Source organism: Mandrillus leucophaeus, unplaced genomic scaffold, assembly GCF_000951045.1.
Source record: "Mandrillus leucophaeus isolate KB7577 unplaced genomic scaffold, Mleu.le_1.0 Scaffold818, whole genome shotgun sequence".
NCBI lineage: Eukaryota > Metazoa > Chordata > Mammalia > Primates > Cercopithecidae > Mandrillus > Mandrillus leucophaeus.
In genome coordinates, this window is record NW_012108897.1 from 1,341,118 (window position 1) to 1,363,770 (window position 22,653).

At 37.5% G+C, this 22,653-nt stretch overlaps 1 protein-coding gene across 1 annotated transcript in view; it reads right to left on the reverse strand.

Moving 5' to 3' along the window:
- LURAP1L (leucine rich adaptor protein 1-like) overlaps positions 1-22,037 on the reverse strand; it is a 47,027-nt gene extending 24,990 nt beyond the window's left edge. Inside the window, exon 1 of the mRNA XM_011967902.1 lies at positions 21,014-22,037. Coding sequence (XP_011823292.1) covers positions 21,014-21,322 — 309 coding nt within the window. The 5' untranslated portion in view covers positions 21,323-22,037. The remainder of the gene's footprint in view (positions 1-21,013) is intronic.
- Positions 22,038-22,653: the final 616 nt, after the last annotated feature.

The window sequence follows — 22,653 nt, forward strand, 5'->3', positions numbered from 1 at the left end:
AAAAACTACTAGACTATTCAGTTGACAAAAGAAAAATAAATCAAGAATTGCAAAATTATATCGTAAAAGGAACGAGGTATATTCCCCCAGCTTATAAATTATTACAGAAATAACCTGAAATATGGAAAAGCACATCACAACAAAAGCATAAAAAACAAGTTAAATATCCAGTATTAGAGAAATGCACATAAAATAGAATATTTTCCAGGAAATACAAATGAAGTTTAGAAAAATAACACAGGAAAGGGTTTATAACACAATGTCAAGCAAAGAAGGAGGCACTAAAAAAGATACAAGTTATAAATTATAATTTCAACAATGCAGAAAATTACAGAAGATAAACACTTCAATAAAATTTTTAAAATGGCAACAAAAATGGCCTCTAGATAACTCAATGGTGTTTTTGTCACTCTTCTTTATGTTTTATGTACTAAAATATTTATCAGGAGTGTACATTACATTTCAGTAGAAAAGATCTTTAATTATAAAATGAAACCATCATGAACATACAGAATTATATAAATGGGAAATCATAGATAAATGTTTTTTGGATGATTAAAACATTTAAATATTTGTTTAGAAAACTTCAACATAGTTACAAAGGTCACAAGCATCCATGATTAATTTATTGAGAGAACACTATGAAATCATAAAAATCTGTGTAATTGTTGAACTGTATCTGATAGGAAGAAAACAAACTTTTAAAAATATTTATTTATCTTATACTAGTATAATCTTTTCACTTTCTTTCTATTCTTGTTCCAAAAATATTTTTGTCATTTTTAATTTTACTGCATATTTTCATTCCTCAGTAATCAACAGTGTGCTTTCTTGTTTGTGACTATTCCAAAAGCACAGCATCCCTTAATGATCCCATAATACAAAAAACACATGGAGACTATTTGGATCTCAAGAAGAGAATTGTAAGAAAAAAATAGAGTAAGTGTGCAAAAATACAAGACAACTTTCATTGTATCACTTCCCTAACATAACAACTACAGGTGGTCATGTTGCCTTTCAAACCATATTCAAACTTCTTAGCTTGGCATTCAGTACTCTTTATTAATTAAGCTTATTTTACCTTTTCAATCTTGTTTTTATTAACTCCAACATAACCATCACAACTGTCTCAATCTCACTGTGGTTTCCAAGACAATCCATGCTTATCACTACCTTATTACCACCACCTACAGCTATCCTATTTCTCTAATCACTTCCTTGAAGGAAGATTTTTCTAGAAGGAATTTCTCAAAGAAATTTCTAGATCATTAATTAATTTATTATTAATACATTATTAATTTGTTCCTCCAATACTGACCTCTTACACTCAGCTAAACTTTAAAGATGGAATGAACTGGACTTGGTTCTAGCCATGAAAGAACTGATAGTCTAGTAAGATATATACAGTAATCAGTGGTGTGACCTGAAGGATAACAAGTTAAAGTTAACTACAAGAAGTATAGGAAATAGGAGTGGGACAGGAAGAAGGACCCAGGCAAAAGCAACATCATCTACAAATGTTAAGGGGCAAAAGTGCATAGGGCAAGTCTGAGAAACTGAGATGGGGCTTAGGTTGTAAATTGAGAAGCAATTAACTAGCTTCCCCAGCATAGCATTAAATGACTAGGTTATAATTTATTTCATATCAGAATCATTTGTTTTTACAGACCATGGGACCTCTGAGATTAAACAAGAGTTTTCCATGCCATGGAGGTTAAATTCCTTTAGTAGCAACCTCATACTTTACTTAACTGATTGATAAGTAAGTAACCTGAAATACATATCTTCCACATCATCTGTATTATTGCTGGGGCTTATCACAAGAATGGAATATAGCTGATGTCTAAAAATATATCTTTAGTTACTTCATGCCTATCACACAAACACTTCTGGAAGCAGAGATGGGGAGTAATATCCAAAGTGTGGACATTTACGTAGCTAAATGGTGTGCAGCTGAGTTTCCATCTGTCTCAATTGCTCAACAAGGAGTGAGGATTTGGAAATGTGTATATTTGCTATAGATTTGCATCATCAGTGTTTAATTGTAGCAAACAAGATTTTTGGCTGAGGCAAAAGTAATTTCATGTGTAAGGTCACAGAGATGGCAAATGATTCTTGTTAGATTCATTTCCAAGTGTATGAACCGATCTGACATTCTCAGCATATATTTAACTTATTTTATTTGTTCTCAGAAGAGTTAATACACTTGAGTAGTTCCAAGTTTTGTTTACAAAAGGACATTGGGGAATTTACATGTAGAGGGTACGTTTTTCAAGTTATTTGATCTTGTTGACACAAAATAAACTTGATGTTAAAAAAAAAAAGTAACAGAATTGGGTGAAATCCAAATAGAATCCATTTGTCTTAAGACCGAAAGCAAACAAAAGTGACCCAACATTTAATGTTATGAAATTACTGAGCATTCTCAGTAATGATGTTTGGACTTTTGGAATTAAAGTATACATGGAAATACATTTTCTCTATTTATATTGGCTGCTGCATGGCACCCAGAACAACCAGTTTAGGAAGTGGGAAAGCTGCCTTTGTTTTTGTCCACTGTGAATCACTCAGTCTCTGTATCTCCATTTTAAACTCAACAATGTGGACATTTGATATTGCTCCTAGGAGGCTTAATTAATGGTTAATGGTTTTGACTCTAACAATAATCATTTCAACAGACTTGTTTATTAATGCCAATAACAAGTTTGTGCTATAATTATTTAAAAGCCTCTAACACAGAAAGCGGCATCCATTTTTTGAATTAAGCCTTGTTATTTATTTATTGACTACTAATGACCATATTTTGAGCTCATTTTATTTATTAATTAAATCAAAATGTTTGAGCAGTTCCATTTTGTGCAGGCACCACTCTTCAAAGCATGGTGGTTTTCTATCTTTGGTACTAAGTAAAGCTACCATTCACTAAAGAGATTTTGTACTATGACTAGATGGGATACCGTTTGAAGCAGCTTTTCACTGTCTTTAGCGTAATGCACAATGTTCATTAAGATCTTCTCAAAGTTTTTGAACATATCATGTATGAATCCCCATTAAGATTTCAACTTCGAGTGGAAATAGTCAATTGCTTCACTGAATATGTTTTCCACCTTTTACAAAATTAGTCTCTTATAATCCCACTTGTATATGTAAAATGTGACATTGTTGGAAAGGAGGGCAATAAAAAAAAATAACACGGCTGTTGAGTGACCAAACAAGTCCAAAAAATGCCTAGCATTTTTTGCTAGGAAAGACAGGACATGCATCAGTCTAATTCTATAAGGTTAAGTCATGGACAACAAATAGAAGTACAGTGATAAGTATCAACTTCATTAAGTGATAACCAAAATCATATCAAAACAGACAGTTATCTAAGGAAATAGTTGTTTTATATTAAACATATTGGTATAGAAAAATCTAGATTTCATTTCCCTGTGGTGTAAGATTACCCTGAAGCAGAATGCATATTGGTAAGATGGAATGGTAACTTTATTTTATAATGTCTCAGGCTACTGAAGGATGATAATTGGAGGGAGGGGGATGAGACAGAGTAGGGGAAATTTCAAGATCTACTTCTAAATCCTTATAAGTTTGACCCCTACTAAGGTAACATGCAATATGGGTTAATCAGCATGAGCCCAGTGACTACCAAAATAGTCCTTGTCATATTCTAGTTCATTTTTCCCCATGGACAAAAACACATATATAGAGAAGACCAAAAATCTCTTAGTTATTCTAAGTTTCTTCTCGCATAATTATAATGGCATCTTCAAACTAATTTTTAGAAACTTCCAAATAAGGAATAATTGGAACTAGTACTACATTACAAAGCAAACACAAAAGCAAATTTAAAAAGAAGCACAAATATAAATGGTAAAATTCTGTTTCATTTCTCAGGGTTGTCAGGGTCAGGATTCCTGAAAAACACGAATCATAGCCAGATTCAAGAAATAACAAGTGGATATTTTTCAACAGTCAATTTAATGTGTGGATTTCACTACTAAATATAATCCCCAAAAAGAGTTTGTATGAGTTTTAAAAAATTAAATCCAATGTAGTTTATGGTAATAGTGATAGCATAGTTTGATTCTTTACTTCCTTGACCAAGCAACTGTAACATCAGGGAGAAGGCCATTATTAATAGACACATTTATTGGACAAATACTCTATCCTAGCAAATATATGCTGCAAATGTTGTATTTAAATGTATGCTGCAAATGTTACATTCATTATTTAATCATTGTACCCTCATAACTTCAGGACTGAGGAAAGAAGATGGCACACATCAAAGTGCTTTGTACACTATGCAAAATATGTGCAATGCAAAATAAAGTCTCACAGGAGAAATCTTTTTTTTTAGACAAAAGTGCTAAGAAATTATTTCTTTTTCCTGTGTCTTTCATTCTCATTTTCCTCTTCTAACAAAACTGGTTCTCAAAATTCTTGCTTCCATACAGCTCTTGCAAGGCAATTGTTCTGTTACTTCATCTAACACCAAAATATACCCACTAAACACGATGTATGGTCCCAAACCTCCCAGCTACTATTTTATATTTTCATATGAATCAGAAGTTCTGGCTGAAAAGATGACTTTGTGAGAACTGAATTTCTGGCATTAAGCCAATAATAGAAAGGTGAGAAATTAAGGGCATGTTCTTCTAATCAACCCTCCTATGCTTCAGGCAGACCCACTTGTATTATCTAAGTGAATGCTGGCCTCAGGTATGTTTCTGATTTCACCACTTGCAGAGCTCTGTTGAAAAATATTCCTAGGACGGGTCTGAAGTCGGCAGAAAAAAAGTGACATAAGTCATTAATTGTTTCGTTAATTGTGTGACAACAGTGTACACAGGATGGAGGAAGGACATTTATACCCCACAACTGTTCTTTTGGAGAAGGAGAATGCTCACTGAAGTATTTTGAGGAAGAGTGATATCATGTGCAAAACTCTTAAGAAAGTTGAAAAATGTTTAAGAAAACGTGTGTGTGTGTGTGTGTGTGTGTGTGTGTGCATAAAAAGAAGGGAGGAGGGCAGGAGAGACAGAGAGGAGAGAGGAGGGAGGGGGAGAATGAGAAGGGGAAATGTAAAGTGTTTACATTTGGGGGAATCTGGGTAAGGGATACATCGTGATTTTTGGTACTCTTTTGCAGTTTTTACATAAAATCTGGAATTATTTCAAAACAAGAAATGTAAAATGCCTGCCACTTAGTAGGAAATCCTCCTCTGGATGATATAAATAAAAAATACTGAGATTAAACCAGCAATATTGTATGTACTGTAGCTTCTTGCAAGGTGGTAAAACGGATGCCTTTGGGAAAATGGGTATTTGAAAAGTTCATGTAGAGACAAAAAATTCTAGGGGGAAACCCACACAGCTGCTGGTTTGGTTGCAACATTAGAATATGTGGTAGCCATTTTTCGTATTTTGGATCTGTTTTCAAATCACAAAGAGAAAAACAGGTTGATTCCTTAAAATTCATTCTAATTCTAGAATCCTATAATGAACACTCAAGAAACCTAATCTTCCTCATTCCATTCATCCATCTTACCTATGTGAACACTACTGATGTGGTGCTCACTATAAGCTTGCTAACAACTGCTTCAAACACCGCAGGTACAATGTGCCCAAGTCACATTTCAATCAAAAGTTGCCAAGTCTATACTGAGGGCTGTGCCAAGGATAGTCAGGGAATTAATGCCCTAGTGATTAATGCTACTTAGGTAATAAATCAGGCTACCAAATTAAATGTGTATTTATTTTCAGTTAAAACCACACAGACTTTACTGTTTGTCAATATGTGTAATATACAATGCTACAAATAATGTTTTGTTGTTGCTGTTGTAAGTTCTTCTGATCCTAAAACTTCAAAACCTCATTTAGAATAGTAAAAGAAGATGCCAAAAACTAACATGTGCATATTCTTTGTGGACATAGGGATGAAAAAAAAGTACTACCTTTCATTTCTATATTCTGCTAGCAGCTCTGAGAACAACGGTTCCTGAGAGTGACAATATCTGAGGAAAGAGCAGGTCCTGCAACCAATGAGAAATTCTCCTGCAGCGTTTCAAAGCAGGCAGTAAATTCTTTTCTTTTCTTTTCTCTCTTCTTTTTTCTTTTCTTTTCTTTCTTTACTGTCTTTTTTCTTTTTAGTGAATTGTTACAGTAATAGACAGGGGAAAGATATTTTAGTCTTTCTGTAACCAGGAACGTAAGTTCCAGATGACTGAGTTTAGCTGGTGAGATGCAGAGGAGGCACTGAATTTCTATGATCCACTACAGAAAAAGCAAATGTTGCTCGTGTAGTCCAAACACAAAAATTAGAAGCAGAATTAAGGAATACTTTAATTCAGAAATTAAATAAATGTGTAGTCCCTAAATAACTGGCCAGGCATTAAGGACATACAAGCATTGATTAGTCACAGTTCTGCCCTAAGGTGATTATGGTGCAGGAGAAAAAGATAGTGAGCAATATTATTAACCAAGATAAGAGAGAAAGCCTAAAATTTGGCACAATAGGAAAATGATAGATGAAGTCATGTATAGAGAATTTTGTCCACAGACTTTCACTCTTTGGAAATCTTTAGCCCCAGAGACTTATAAATATTTTTTAAAAATAACATGACTTAACCACAGAAAGATTTTTGTCAGTGCATAAAATTTACTTTATCATATGTCATTAAGTTTTACAATGTGACTAAAATCACAAATCTAAGTGATAAAATTAAGCCACTTGGTGGCTTCTCATGTATTATTATTTATTTGCAATACAATTTTATCACCCATTAAAAAATTGTATAAGACTAAAGTATGGTCTCAGATTCTTGTCCATGGTTCCTGCATAATCCTAAAAAGGGCTTTATCTGTAGTCCTAATTTATTTGTAATCTTTTCCGCTGTCTGGGAAAGGACTACTGTTTTTTTCTAAAAATCTATATGAACATCTATCTGAGTCCTATTTTATTCACCTATTTCTGGTAAGAAGTGTCAGGCTCCTATATGCCCTATGAAGAAACTGTAGAATGGTTTGTAAATATTTCTTAAAGTAGTTGTCAACTCCCTTGCCTTCCGATAGACCTGTCCATATAGCATTAGCCAATATGACTAAAATCATAAAGAGCCAGTTAGTTATTAATTCACCTGATTCTATAGAGAGAGGACACTCCAAACCTTAAATGGCCAATTCTTACTTGGGCACTAATCACTCCAGGTGCTGCATCTGTGCAGGGGCACTCAGTACCAAATTTAGGGACTCCGATGTAGCATGTTCAGGAAAACAAGTTATTTGTATATTGTCATTCACCCTTCTATGAAATAAGATAAAAGGAAGAAAGAGAAAGGGTAGAAAAAATCTAGTCTCATCTTTTCCTGAGCCAAAGAGATAAACCACTAATCAAATGGGAAGAGCAAAAACACTAATGCTTAATAAGTAGTTACTATTTAGCAGACAGAATCTCAGCTACTTTACATATATCATCTCATTATTTAAATTAAGTGCTTAAAATCACATTGCTAGAACAACACAGAGCTGGCCGGGCGCCTGTAGTCCCAGCTACTCGGGAGGCTGAGGCAGGAGAATGGCGTAAACCCGGGAGGTGGAGCTTGCAGTGAGCTGAGATCCGGCCACTGCACTCCAGCCTGGGCAACAGAGCAGAGCGAGACTCCGTCTCAAAAAAAAAAAAAAAAAAGAAAAGAAAAATACAGAGCTGTGATTCCTTGAATTATACTCTACCTTATTCCACAGCCCCACTTTTTAATTTTTATTTTATCTATTTATCTATCAATAATTTTTCTTTTCTTTTTTTGCGGGGGAGTGGATGGGGAAGGCAGGATCTCACCCTCACTCTGCTGTCATCCAGCCTGGAATGCAATGGTGCAGTCATGGCTCACTGTGATCTTGGCTCCCTGGCTCCAGAGATCCTCCTGCCTCTGCCTCCTGAGAAGCTGGGAGTAAGGCAAATGCCACTGCACCCAGCTAATTTAAAAAAAAATTATAGATATAGGGTCTCACTTGGTTGCCCAGGCTGGTCTTGAACTGACCTCAAAATAGTTTTTCTTACCTAAGCATAATATGTACTTAGTGTAGAGAAGCTGGACAAAATAAAGGAGCTTAAGAAAAAGAAAGTAACCTATAACCCTAACCTTATCATTCTATGATATCACTGTTAACATTACAGGGTATTTCATTTGAGCTTTTTGTTCTATGCTTTATACATCCATAACCATTCTCTCTGTTCCATAAATAATTTTTACAACATAATTTTAATAGCTACAAAAATTTCTATCATATTCACATAAATAACATATTTGCCATTATTGGCCATTTAGGTCATTCCAGTTTTCTTAATTATACATTATACCAAATGTATACACTAACTACATTTTTGTACCAATTCATTATCATTTCTATAGGATAAATTTCTACATTGTTACTGGCACCAGAATTGCCAAATTAAGGAGTATATTTTTTATTTTTATTTTTTAAAAATATTGTGTCAGTTTACCTTTAAAGGTGCTTTTCAACGTATACTTCTAGCAGTAGTGCAGAAGAGTGCTTGTTTTTCTCCATCCTTGCCAATGCAAGGTATCGTCATTCTTTTCTCATTTTGCAACAAACACATGAAAGTCTTTTATTTTAGTCATATACATACAAACCTATAAGAAACACATTGAGCTTTTCTTTCTTTCTCTTTCCTTCCTTCCTTCCTTCCCTCCTTCCTTCCTCCTCCCTTCCTTCCCTCCTTCCCTCCTTCCTCCCTCCTTCCTCCTCCCACCCTCCCTCCCTCTCTCCCTCTCTCCCTCTCTTTCTTTCTCTCTTTCTCTCTCTCTCTCTCTCTCTTTCTCTCTCTCTCTCTTTCTTTCTTTTCTTAGTTTTGCTCTGTCACCAAAGCTGGAAAGCATTGGCACCATGTTGGGTCACTGCAGCCTCTGCCTCCTGGGTTCATGTGATTCTCCTGCTTCAGCCGCCTGAGTAGCTTGGATTACAGTCGCCCGCCACCACACCCAGCTAATTTTTGTATTTTTAGTAGAGATGGGGTTTCACCATGTTGGCCAGGCTGGTCTCGAATTCCTCACTTCTAGTGACCTACCTGCCTCAACCCCCAGAGTGCTGGGATTACAGGCGTGAGCCACTACGCCTGGCTGAGCTTTCTATGTTTTTAATACCCAACAAAGTTTCCATCGTGAATTATGAACCTATGACTTTGAGGCACACATGCTGAAGCATTTTTTGTCCCATGGTGAATGATTATGGAATTGTCTGTTGAGGAACAACTGGAATGCCAGTTAACAAATATACTGAATAGAAGTATCTGAAAATGAAATGGTGTGCCTTGGGAGCCAGAGAAGTGCTCATTGCTGAAGAAGTTCAACCAAAAGTTGATGATCAACTGGCTAGGATGACAGTGGAGAATTTGTCTGGATAACCTCTAAAGTTTCTTTCCATGCTATGGTCCTGTGATGCTTTTGTCTGTTTCTAGAGATTACTGATTCTGTCTCTTTGCCTCATCAGCTGCAATTTTTTATACTAATAGACTAACTCTCTCTGAATTGTGTCTTTTGCAAACAATATATTCAAAGTCACAGCATTTTAAGTTGTGCTTTGAAGCTGTGTGTGTGTGTGTGTGTGTGTGTGTGTGTGCATAAAATCAATAGCAGAGTATTTGCTGAACCTAGAAAAATGGCTGCATCATGAACTTCTCAGAATCTCAATTTTAAAAATTAAACATACACAATTATATGTCTACAATTACAGCTAAGTTATAGATAAAACTAGATATGGTTGTATGCATTTAGAACATTTCCAGGAAGGTACACAAGACATCATAGAGTCATCTCTAGGGAATGGGAATTGGAAAGAGGAATGTGAAGAACTTTTATCTTCTACTTTAAATATTTTTGTACTCTTTGCCTGTTTTAGTAATAGTATGTATCATTTTAATAATAAGCTGTAATAGTTCACTGTTACAGATGCTTGTGTTAAAACCTTTTTATGAAATTACTAAGGTGGGCATAAACATAGCAATTTTATTCTGCTCACCAAAAATAGAGAAAAATCTGAACCTGCCAAATGAAATGATGGGTCTAATTGTAACAGTAGACAAGTAAATTCTTACCTCATTCTTGCCCTGATTCTATGCTTTCCCAGTCGTTTAACTTTCCATGGTGTGGGTCAGCAAAGAGAGGTGACATTAGTTAGTTATATATTATAGTTCTAGTTTACACATCACTCTCTCATAAGAGCCTATTTGAGAGATGTTATGTCTTTAGTTGAGGAATCAAATATTCTGATGATGTCTGATCTCTAAGAACAGAATCTGTTTTGTTATCATGAGCATCCCAGATGAGCAAATCTAAGAAGATTTTTATCATGAGTAAATCTAAGATGATTTTGAGCCATAAAGACTTAAGGCTCAAGGTTTTACACACACACACACACACACACACATATATATCATATATATACATGTTAGCCATTTAGTCCAGTTTTTAGAGGGTTCATTAATATTATTACCAGAAAAAGAATCACTGAATTAGATTAAAAAATGATATATAATTTAAGTACAGTCCAGTTTGAAGGCTTTTAATTTTTTTTATATTGAAGAATGCAGTGTTCTGATTAAGTCAGATCTCTGTAAACAGAATCTGCTTTAGAAAACAACTATGAAATGTTTGAATAATCACTTATAAAAAATGAAGTAATTACCTTTTCTATATAATTAGTAACTAGTTTGGGTTTGTATAGGAGAAGCGACAGAATAATATAAAATCTGACTAGATAAGAATTTCTTAAGCTCTGTCAGTAATTTGTTTACATTATCTAACACTCCATAGTGTCTACCTCATAAGTGGGTGAGGCATGAGAATGAAATGACCTAATACTTGAAAAGTGTTTGAAATACTATGTGTCATATTATAATCATCTAATAAACATCAGGTAATATAAAAAATATTATGTAAAATAAGAAAAATGATATCCAAATATACCAACATTAAGTCTGTATATAAAATGCAAATATATGCAGGCAAAGACAGGAAAAAAGATCTGAGACAGGTGGAGCAAGATGGCTGAATGGAACCCTCCAGCAATTGTCACCCCCAGAGAAACATCAGATTGAACAACTATCTAAACAATAAAGTACCTTCATAGGAACCAAGTATCACGTGAACGATCAGAGATCACAGTACCCAGTTTTAACATCATATCAAGGAAGAAGGCACTGAAGAGAGTAGAAAAGACTCTTATATTGCTTACACAGCCTCTCCTCCATCTCCTAGCAGTGCAGCACTGCAGAGAGAGAATATCTGTGTGCTTGAGGGAGGAAGAATACAGTGATTATGGGACTTTGCATTGGAACTCAGTGCTAACTGTCACAGTGCAAAGTCATACAGGGCAGAATTTAGCTAGCTCCCACACTAGAAGCATTCAGACTGGACGTAGCTAGAGGGGAATTTTCTATGCCAGCAGTCAGAATTTGAGTTCCGGCTAGCATCAACACTGCAGGCCAAAGTGCTCTGGGGTCATAAATAAACTTGAAAGGTAACCTAGGCCTTTCAAGAAGTAAAGTTCCCAGGCAAGTTCTGGTGCTGTGCTGGGCTCAGAGCCAGTAGACTTAGGGTGTACAGGACCTAGTGAGACATCAGCTGGGGCAGCCAAGGGAGTGCTTGTGTCACCCCCTCCCCCAGCCCCAGACAGTGCAGCTCGCAGTTTTGGCAGAGACACCTTCTGTTTGAAAAGAGGATACAGTAAAGAGGACTTTGTCTTGTAACTTAAATACTAGCTCAGCCATAGTAAAATAAAACACGAAGCAGAGTACTTAAGCCCCCATGCCAGGCCCTAGCTCCCGGACAACAGACGTTTCTAGACACACCCTGGGCCAGAAGGGAACCCACTGCCCTTAAGGGAGATAACCAGGCCTGGCCAGATTTGCCATAAGCTGAATAAGAGCCTTTGGGCCTTGAGTAAACGTGAGTGGTAGCCAGGCAGTACTTGCCATGGGCCTAGGGCAGTGCTGGCCATGAGGAGAAACTCTTGCTTGAGGAAGTAAGAGAGGAGAGTAAAAAAGACTTTGTCTCAGAATTTGGTTATCAGCTCAGCCACAGTAAAATAAAGTACCAAGTAGATTCTAGATTCCTAAAGTTCCCGACTCCAGACCCTTGCTCCTGGACAGCATTTCTACACCCTCCCTGGGCCAGAAGGGAACTCACCACCTTGAAGGGAAAAACACACGTTTAGAATGATTCACCACCTGCTGACTAAAGAGCCCTTGGGCCTTAAATAAACATCAGTGGTGACCAGGCAATAGTTATCACAGGCCTTGGGTGAGACCAAGTACTGTGGTGGCTTCAGGTCTGACTCAGCACAGTCGCAGTAGTGGTGGCCACAGAGGTACTTGTGTCACCCCTCCCCCAACTCTAGGAAGCTCAACACAGAGAGAAACTTCTTCATTTGGGGTAAAGTAAGAGAACAAGAGCCTCTACTTGGTAATCCAGGGAATTATCTCATCTAGTATCCCAAACCACCAAAGTGCTACCTCTGTTAGTCTGCAAGAGTCATATTATTAGTGGGCTTGGGTTCCCCCTAATGCAGATATGGCTGCAATAGGCAAATACTTAGATCTGAACACTCAATTTTCTTTATGTACTTCTTTAAAGCCTTCCCAAGAAGGACAGGTACAAGCAAGCCCAGACTATGAAGACTACAATAAATACCTCACTTGTCAATGCCTAGACATTGATGAACACTCACAAGCATCAAGATCCATTTAGGAAAACACGACCTCATCAGATGAACTAAATAAGGGCACCAGTAACCAATCCCAGAGTGACAGAGATCTGTGACCTTTCAGACAGATAACTCAATATAGCTGGTTTTGAAAACTAAACAAATCAAGATAACAGAGAGAAAGATGAGTTTGTATCGTTTGTAGGGACATGGATGCAGCTGGAAACCATCATTCTCAGCAAACTATCACAAGAACAGAAAACCAAACACCACATGTTCTCACTCATAGGTGGGAAATGAAAAATGAGATCACTTGGACTCGGGAAGGGGAACATCACACACCGGGGCCTATCATGGGGAGGGGGGAGCGGGGAGGGATTGCATTGGGAGTTATACCTGATGTAAATGACGAGTTGATGGGTGCTGACGAGTTGATAGGTGCAGCACACCAACATGGCACAAATATACATATGTAACAAACCTGCACGTTGTGCACATGTACCCTAGAACTTAAAGTATAATAAAAAAAAAAAGATAAAAATATAACCACAAAAAAAAAGAATTCAGAATCCTATCCAATAAATAGGATAATGAAAATGTAAAATGAAGTGTAAGTGAGATTGAAATAATTTTTAAAAATCAAGTTGAAATTCTGGAGCTAAACAATTGAATTGACATACTGAAAAATGCATCTGAGTCTCTTAACAGCAGAATTGATCAAGCAGAATAAAGAATTAGTGAGCCTGAAGACATGCTAATTGAAAATATACAGTGAGGGGAGACAAAATAAAATAACAAAAAAGAATGAAGCATGCAAAATTATTTTTTTAAAAAAGCCCAGGACCTCATGGCTTCACTGCTGAATTTTACCAAACATTTTAAAAAGAATAATCCTACTCAAACTATTCCAAAAAACAGAGGAGGGAATACTTCTAAACTCATTCTATGAGGCCAGTATTACCCTGATATCAAAATCAAACAAAGACATATCAAAAAAAAAAGAAAGTATAGGTCAATATCACTGAAAAACATTGATGCAAAAATCCACAACAAAATAGTAGTGAACCTAATTCAGCAACACATTAAGATAATCATTCATCATGGCTAAGTGGAATTTATCCCAGGGATGCAAAGACTGTTCAACATATGCAAATTCACCCAATATGATACATCATATCAACAGAATGAAGGAATAAACCATATGATAATTTCAGTTGATACTGGAAAAACGTTTGACAAAATTTGGTATCTCTTTATGATAAAAACCCTCAAAAAACTGGGTATAGAAAGAATGTACCACTACACAATAAAAGACATATAAGACAGACCTACAGCTAGTATCATACTGAATGAGGAAAAACTGAAAACCTTTCCTCTAAAGTCTGGAAATAATGAGGATGCCCACTTTCATCACTGTTTATCAGCATAGTACTGGAAGTCCTAGACAGAGCAATCAGACAAGAAAAAGAAATAAAGGGAAACCAGATTGGAAAGAAAAAAGTCAAATTATTCTTACTTTCAAATAATATAATCTTATATATGGAAAAACCTAAAGACTCCACTAAGAAATTACTAGAACTGATAAGTTGAGTAAGGTTGTAGAATAAAAAATTAACATAAAAATCAGTAGCATTTCTATATGCCAACAGCAAACAATCTGAAAAAGCAATCAAGAAAGTAATCCCATTTAAAATAACTGCAAATAAAATTAAATGCCTAGGATTTAACTAAAGACGTGAAAGATCTCTACAACAAATACTATAAAATATTGATGCAAGAAATTGAATAAGACACAAAAAGATGAAAAGATATTCCATGTTCATGGATTGGAAGATAGACATTTTTTACATGTTCATACTACTCAAAACAGTCTCCATATTCAATGCAATCCTTATCAAAATACCAATAACATTCTTCACAGAAATAGAAAAAAATCCTAAAATTTATAATCAAAAAAGAACCTGAATAGCCAAAGTCATCCCAAGCAAAAAGAACAAAACTGGAGAAATACCTGACTTCAAATTATACTACAGAGTTATAGTAACCAAAACAGCATGATACTGGCATAAAAACAGACACATTGGCAATGGAACGAAATGGAGAACTGATAAACAAATTCACATACCTACAGTGAACTCATTTTTCACAAAGACGCCAAGCACATACATTGGAGAAAAGATAGTCTCTTCAATAAATGGTACTGGCAAAACTACATATCCATATGCAGAAGAATGAAACTAGACCCTTATCTCTTGCCATATACAAAATCTAATCAAAGACTTATATCAAAAACATAAAAGCACTGAGAGAAGACATTAGGGAAACTCCCTATAACATTGCTCTGGACAAGGACTTCTTGAGGAATATCCCATAAGCATAGGCAACCAAAGCAAAAATGGAAAAACTGGGTCACATCAAGTTAAAAACTTCTGCACAGCAAAGGAAACAATCAACAGTGTGGAGAGACAATCCACAAAATGGGAGAAAATATCTGCAAACTACCCATCTGACAGGGAATTAATTGCCAGAATATATAAGGAGCTCAAACAACTCAGTAGGAAAAATGTCTAATAATCTTATTAATAAATGGACAAAAGATCTGAATAGACATTTCTCAAAAGACATCCAAATGACAAACAGGTATATTCAAAAGTGCTCAACATCACTGATCACCGGAGAAATGCAAATCAAAACTACAATGAGATACTATATCACCCCAGTTAAAATGACTTTTATCCAAACCACAAACAATAATTAATGACGGTGAAGATATGAACAAAAGGGAACCCTTGTACACTGTTGGTGGGAATGTAAATTAGCATAGCCACTGTGGAGAAGAGTTTGGAGATTCCTCAAAAAAATAAAAACAGAACTAATACTTAATCCAGCAATCCCACTACTAGGTATATATTCAAGAGAAAGGAAATCGATATATCAAATAGATATATTCACTCCTATGTCCATTGCAGCACTATTCACAAGAGCTAAGATTTACAAGCAACCTGTGTCCATCAACAGACAAATGGATAAAGAAAATGTTGTATGTACACACAATAGAGCACTAATCAGTCACAAAAAAAGAATGAGAACCTGTCATTTAATCAACATGAATGGAACTGGATTTCATGTCAAGTGAAATAAGTCAGGCACAGAAAGACAGACTTGGCATGTTCTCACTTATTTGTGGGAGCTAAAAATGAAAACATTTGAACTCAAGGAGCTAGGGAGTAGAATGATGGTTACTAGAGGCTGGGAAGGAGTAGTGAGCTGGGGGAAGTGGAATGGTTAATGGATATATTAATATAATTAGATACAATGAATAAGATCTAATGTTTGATAGTACAACAGGGCGACTACACTCAACAATAATTTATTGTACATTTAAAAATAACTAAAAGGGGCCTGGCACGGTGGCTCGTGCCTGTAATCCCAGCACTTTGGGAGGTCGAGGGGGGCGGATCACCTGAGGTCAGGAGTTCCAGAACAGCCTGACCAACATGGAGAAAACCCGTCTCTACTAAAAATACAAAATTAGTCGGGCATGGTGGCATATGCCTTTAATCCCAGCTACTCGGGAGGCTGAGGCAGGAGAATCACTTCAACCCAGGAGGCAGCAGTTGCAGTGAGCTGAGATCGTACCATTGCACTCCAGCCTGGGCAACAAGAGGGAAACTCCATCTCAAATGATAATAATAATAATAACTAAAAGAGTATAATTGAAATGTTTGTAACACAAAGAAATGATAAATGGCTGAGCTCATGGATTAAACAAACAAACAAAATGTCAGCAGCATTTCCTCTGGAGGACAGAGTAAAATGGGGAGGAGTAAGATTAAGTGAACTTTTCTTTTTATTTATACAATTTATTACTGTATTACTGGAAATTTTACGAGAAACATTTATTTTTTTAAGAAAGAAACAATATTGTTAAGGGAATGCCAAAAGATCCATTGGTAGATATGTGATGAAATTACTATAAGAATGTTCATTCACAGTAAATGGGCACATTTCATAGTGCATTGATACAGTACAATTTAGGATCACTTTGGATCAAGCAGATAGCCAGGCTAACAGTGGATCTTGTTTGAATGACGGGCTGGGAATCATAGTTAATTAATCTCTGTAAGCTATAGTTACTGTATCTGTAAAATGAAATAATACTATCCTAGTTATATCTCAACATCCACCACAGTGTTTAGCCCCTTTGTAAGAAAATGAATAATTCAGGTTTAATTTAGAGGTCTAACATCGAGACCTTTGAAATATACGCTTGAAAATATAACCTTGATTTTTTTCCTTGTGAATTCTATGAGTACAGTTTACATGAGCACAATTCAGATGGATGTGTTTTCAACCGCACACCTGGGAAGTCACCACACAGTTCTGTGCAATTGATATCATTTGAGAAGAAGAGGATAACTGAGTTCCTGTTGGAAGAACAGCAGTTTGAAAGTACTGCTTAAATGAACACAAGATGGTGTCAGGATTCCAAGTTTCTAGTTCTTTCCAGTGAGTTACCTAAGGTCTAAGTTTTATCATGAACAGAATCTCTTGCGGAACTAAAATACTACCAATGAAAAGCTCTTGACACTCCTACATCATGAATATTACAGAGCTCTAAAACTTGAACTGGTCATGTCAGAAGAACCTGGAACTGCTCATGGCAGTTCTTCTGGACTGAGAAGAAGTGCTACCGGAGATCTTGGTGATAGTGGCCAAAAGGAAAGGGTATGATTGTGATTGCTGGGAAGCAGAGGGCTTTTGAATATGTTCATCCAAATCCTAAGCCAGAGACTGATTAGTGCTTGTTCCTCCTGGGAAGGCTAATGGTAAACAAAAATACAGTTTAACATGTTTAATGTTTTGAAATTCTGGAAGAAGAACAGAAATATTCATTTATTCCTGGGTGTCCACTTGAGCATGGAGGTATTCTAAAGTGTAAGAAGTGACAGCATAGGCATGGTTAAAATCTCAGGTTCTGACCTCATTCTGGCTCCTCCCCTTACTATCTTGAGCATTAGCTCAATAAACCTCAATGCTTTATAAAATTGTGGTGACAATTACATTTAGTTAAAAGATTATAGGTTCCAACGGGAAAATACATATAAAATGTTAAACTATCACAGTGGCTTACCCATAGAAAAGTCTCACCAAAGTAACCAAATACAGTAGTACACCCTAATCTATGGCTTTGCTTTAATGGTTTTAGTTACCTAAAGTCAACTGCAGTCTGAAAATATTATAGTATTTTGAGAGAGAGAAAGAGAGAGAGAGAGAAATTCACATAACAATATACTGTTTTGTTCTATTTTATTCGTAGTTGTTATTAATCTCTTACTGTGACTGATTTATAAATTAAATTGTGTAATAGGTATGTCTTTATAGGACTAAACAGTCTTTATATAGGTTTTGGTACTATCCACAGTTTGAAGCATCCTTTGGAGGTCTTGGAACATATCTCCCATCGATAAGGTGGGCTACTGTACTAGTTTAAGTTCCTCAGATTTCCTGGGCTATCTGACATTAGGCTCCACAATTCTTGAATACATGCTACTTCAATCAGCAGCATGCTTAGCACATAGCATGTGTTTAATAAATATTAAATCTAAAATAAAAATCAAGATTTCCAGTTGAATTGAAGCTAGGGAAGCCTACACATATTTTCTTTGTTAGTTTGGAAACATCGTCTCTACAGAGAGTATCTAATGACATGGGAGACGCCATGATAGAGTCAGTCTGGTGGAGAAAATATCTAGCCCTTCATCAGTCCCAAAGCCACATTGAACATCTAGGGCTGCTTTTGTAAGATCAACAGAACCCATGTCGTTGACGTAATGCTTATTACTGCCAGCATCCTTACTGTTTTTGAATGCCTATGTAATCGTTGTTTTTCTTACATTATTTCACTGAATTCTTAAAATGCTTTAATGGAGATGCTTTCATTCCTATGTTAACAAGAAAGCTGAGTCTCAGAGTGGTTATATAACTTGTTCAATGCCACACACTAGTGAGTGAAAAAGCCATGACTAGAATGAGGACCACAGAGAGTGGGCCCAGCCTTTTTGCCAGGGAAGATAAATACATAGACTGGCAGCCCTGACATCCTATTAGGTCTTATTGATATCCTGACTTGCTTTAGACTTGCCTGAAACCCTGGCTTATCTGACTCCAAAGCCTATGAAGCTTCCACTAAACCAGAGAACCATCATTTGAGTAGTGACGAAATATTCTCCAAAAAACAACAACAAACGTGACAAATTATCAGGGACCTTAGAGACTCTCATCATGAATCCCAGTTTCAGAAATTGTGTCTCATAAAGTCTTAATAAATATTAGGTTAGTGCAAAAGTAGCTGTGGTTGCCATTAAAACCAATGGCAAAACAGCAATTACTTTTCCACCAACCTATAAAAAAGACTAATTGTGATTCATCACATAGAAGGTAAAATGTATACTCTTATGTTATCATGGAAATAAATGTCATCAGTTTAAAAATTCTCACAAAACTTGTAATTTCTCTACAGGACAGCATGATTGTGCATCCTAAGTGGAACATAATTATTTTTGTCAGAAAATGATCTTCACATACATACCAATCATTCCTTGGGACAGGGTGGGGTTCATCGGTTTTTGGAAATGTTACTGTCTTCAAGTTATACATAAATACTCTAAATTGTGTCTGAGTGTCCAGCAAAATGACAGTATTGTCTTTGATGTGCTATCAGTGAGCTACTGAGTAAGAAAATATGTTTCAACAAGATTTATTTATTAGATTAAGTGAATATATTAACATTCCATGGGCAAAATTACAGAAGACATGGTTAGGAATAAAATGTCCTCGTCTCCTTGACATCTTCATCCCTTATATTAAGTCCTTAATTTGCAGAGTCAGCAACATTCTTAATTCCTTGTACAAGGAATTTTCCTGTGGAAAATAGTTTTACCTGTTTGTCTCCACACGTATGTCTGATCTTTGTGATATGGTATCAGGCATCCCCTGACCTGTTGGTTTGTCTTCTTTCCCATTTTATCTTTTCATCTATTTTGCAAACTCATCAAGATGCCTTCCACTTTCCAGCTTCTCCATTATGTACCTAAGGGTTTTCCTTAAATTTTTGTCCAACCTAAAAACTAATAATCACTAAATGACAGAACTCTATAATAACTAAATGACAGAATGATAGAAATCATTTCCAGCATCCTGTCAGCGTGACAGAAATCTCCTAGCCTACTTTGAAGCAAATCAAAACAACTGTGAAGTTAATTTAATGAAATTATCCTCTCTTTTTGAGGCCCACTGTTGCAACTTTCCTCATCTCCAAGCTGCTAGAAAATGCTTTTGCTTTGTGGTCAGATTCTGCAAAGGACTTAGGGAGGGATCATTTTCTCTAACCAGCTCATCAAATTCACGGAGGTCTACAGAAGTGAAGTGACGTGCCCAAGAGCTCATGACAAGTAAATAGTGTCTTAGTCTAAATACATCCAGAATGAGTATTCTTAGACCTTGTACTTGTTTCATTGTCCTATGCTCAGGCAAACGTTTGCAAACAGCAGGGAAAACAACTGCAGATTGAGACTTGAGGGAGAAGGGTGGGAGATGGTCTTTAGCAGATCCCTGGACCTGGGGATCACCTGCTCGCAGAGATCAAAACAGTGAAAAAAGCTATTCATAAGTACATCAAGGACGAGTGGGCCATTGCTTTTCAGAACCAGCTGTGGAGAATCTGCTCAACAGTAGCCTTGGAACAGCTGCGGCTGCTGCACCAAGAAGGGAGGGCAGGAGGGCGGAGCGGTACTGTGGAAGGGTGAGCTAGGAGGGAGGGCTGCAAGGACCCTGCCACGCCACCTCCCGGCAAACCAGGAAGTATTTTTGCAGTAAGTGCATTGGGCTGAGCCACCTTTTGAACCTACCCAAAGAGTTAACAGCACACAGCAGGCCTTAGAAGGGTGCAGTAACTGCAAACTCTCAACGGGCTGGTGCCTAAGAGGCTACGGGCTGGCAGCTACATAGAGCCCGGCGCAGTGAGTCGGCGCTGTCCGAAAGTACACACATTGGAGCCAGCCGACTGTGCTGTCTTTGCAAGCCATGACCGAGCAAAGTCCGTGATAAACAAGTCTCGCAGCAGCTGCCTTCGGATGAGCGCCCCCTGCGCGTTCCTCCACCCAGCATTTCCCACGCGCCCAGCGCTCCGCTCTGCAGCTCCTGCCCTCCTATCTCCCAGCCCCATTCTCAGATCCCCCCATCTTTTGGCCCAGCCCAGGTCCCAGCCCCCGCGGCTGGCGCACCACACTCACCATCTCTTGCCTGAGGAGGTGAAGCTTGGTTTCTAGCCTCTCCAGGGCGCTAGAGTGGCTACCTCGTGGGGAGCCAGAGGTTGGGGAGGACGAAGAGGAGGACGACAAGGAGGGAGGGAAGCTGCAGCAGCTGCTGCTGCTACTGCAGCCGCCGCCGCCGCCGCCACCACCGCTCCCCCCGCAGGGGTCCCTGTCCCTTTCCCTGGGAACCGGCTCCTCCCCACGGAGCGAGCGCACTAGGCTCTCGGGTACTTTGCGCCCCAGCTTCAGCTCGATGTCTCTGAGGTCTGGCAGCGGGTTGTCTTCCATGACTTTTCGGGAACGGCGATAATGGTAATAAAACGCAGCAGACGAGAGGCAGCCTCGGCCTCGAAGGCTGCTGCGAGATCAGCAGACCTCTCCGGGCCCCAGGGTCTCTATCCTCCGCGGCTCCGGTGTACCATCCTTTCCATAACCGCCCTCGCGGTGTCAGCCCTGAAATCCGCACAGGACGCGGGGGGTCGCAGCTGCAGTTCCTTGGTCGCTGCGACTCCTCCGACACTAAGATGACCAAGATCGCCTCATTCTCTTTCTTTTTGGCCACCTCACTGCAAAGTTGAGTTCACTGATATTGCAGAGAGAGGGGGAATAAAGCAAGTAGTGAAAGAAAAGAGAGGGAAATGAAACCTGTTTTAGCTTTACCAAGGGAAAATTTTCACATTATAAAACCGTCCGTTCACATCCCTGCGCCGCTCACTGACTGCCCATCTGGTACTACGCGACACAAAATAATGATGCAGCCAGAAACGATGTCCTGGGTCGTTTCATTTTCCAGCCATATGTCTCCAAGCTTTCGGGATATCCTGGATTGTCAGAAATAATCTCTGGTCAGTGAAAGAGGAGTTCAGTCTTGTGCATGGACGCATAAAAAAGAGCTAGTTAGCTTAGCAGGAGTTTAACGGCTTCCTTGATGCAGGAAAAATGTCCTTCTTCCCATTTAGGCTGTTTGATCCAAGTCATTGTGTTCCTCTTAGCCTCGGAAACTTTAAACTCCGCTGGCAGGTGGACCAAACCAGGGCCAACCCTTGTACCGTATATCACAGATAAGAAGAGCAAGGAAATTTTCCCAACCCTGTCGCTGGTAGAAGAGTTTTAACGTCCTGCTTTAGTTAGGAGTAACAGTTGATTTTTCAGTTTTCCTGACTAAATCGCCTGGTGGCTACAACCTTTAAAACAGGTTTTAAAATGAGAGATAGAGGAATGACTTCATATTTGGTGTCGTTCGTTTCCCATCTCTCTACAAACCAAAAACTTCTCTTCAGAAGACTTTCCTAGCAATTTTATACTAATAAAAAGAGTGAAACAATTTCGTCAAAAGTTCAGTGAAAATGTACAATCAAACTTAATTATCCTACCAACTGTTACCGCATGCAAACAAAAGCGAAGAATTAATTAGCCAGGATAACTTATATGACTCCTGAGATAGCAGCAGTTTTAAGAGGGAACAGTTGCTGAGCTACTTACTTTTACTTTAATTATGAAAGAAAAAATATCGGGAATGACTTTAAAATGTTGTCTTCTTTAATAATTTGGCTATAAATTAATTTATAGATTTTTTTCAACTATACAAATTGTACAATTAATTGTATAGTTGAAAAATT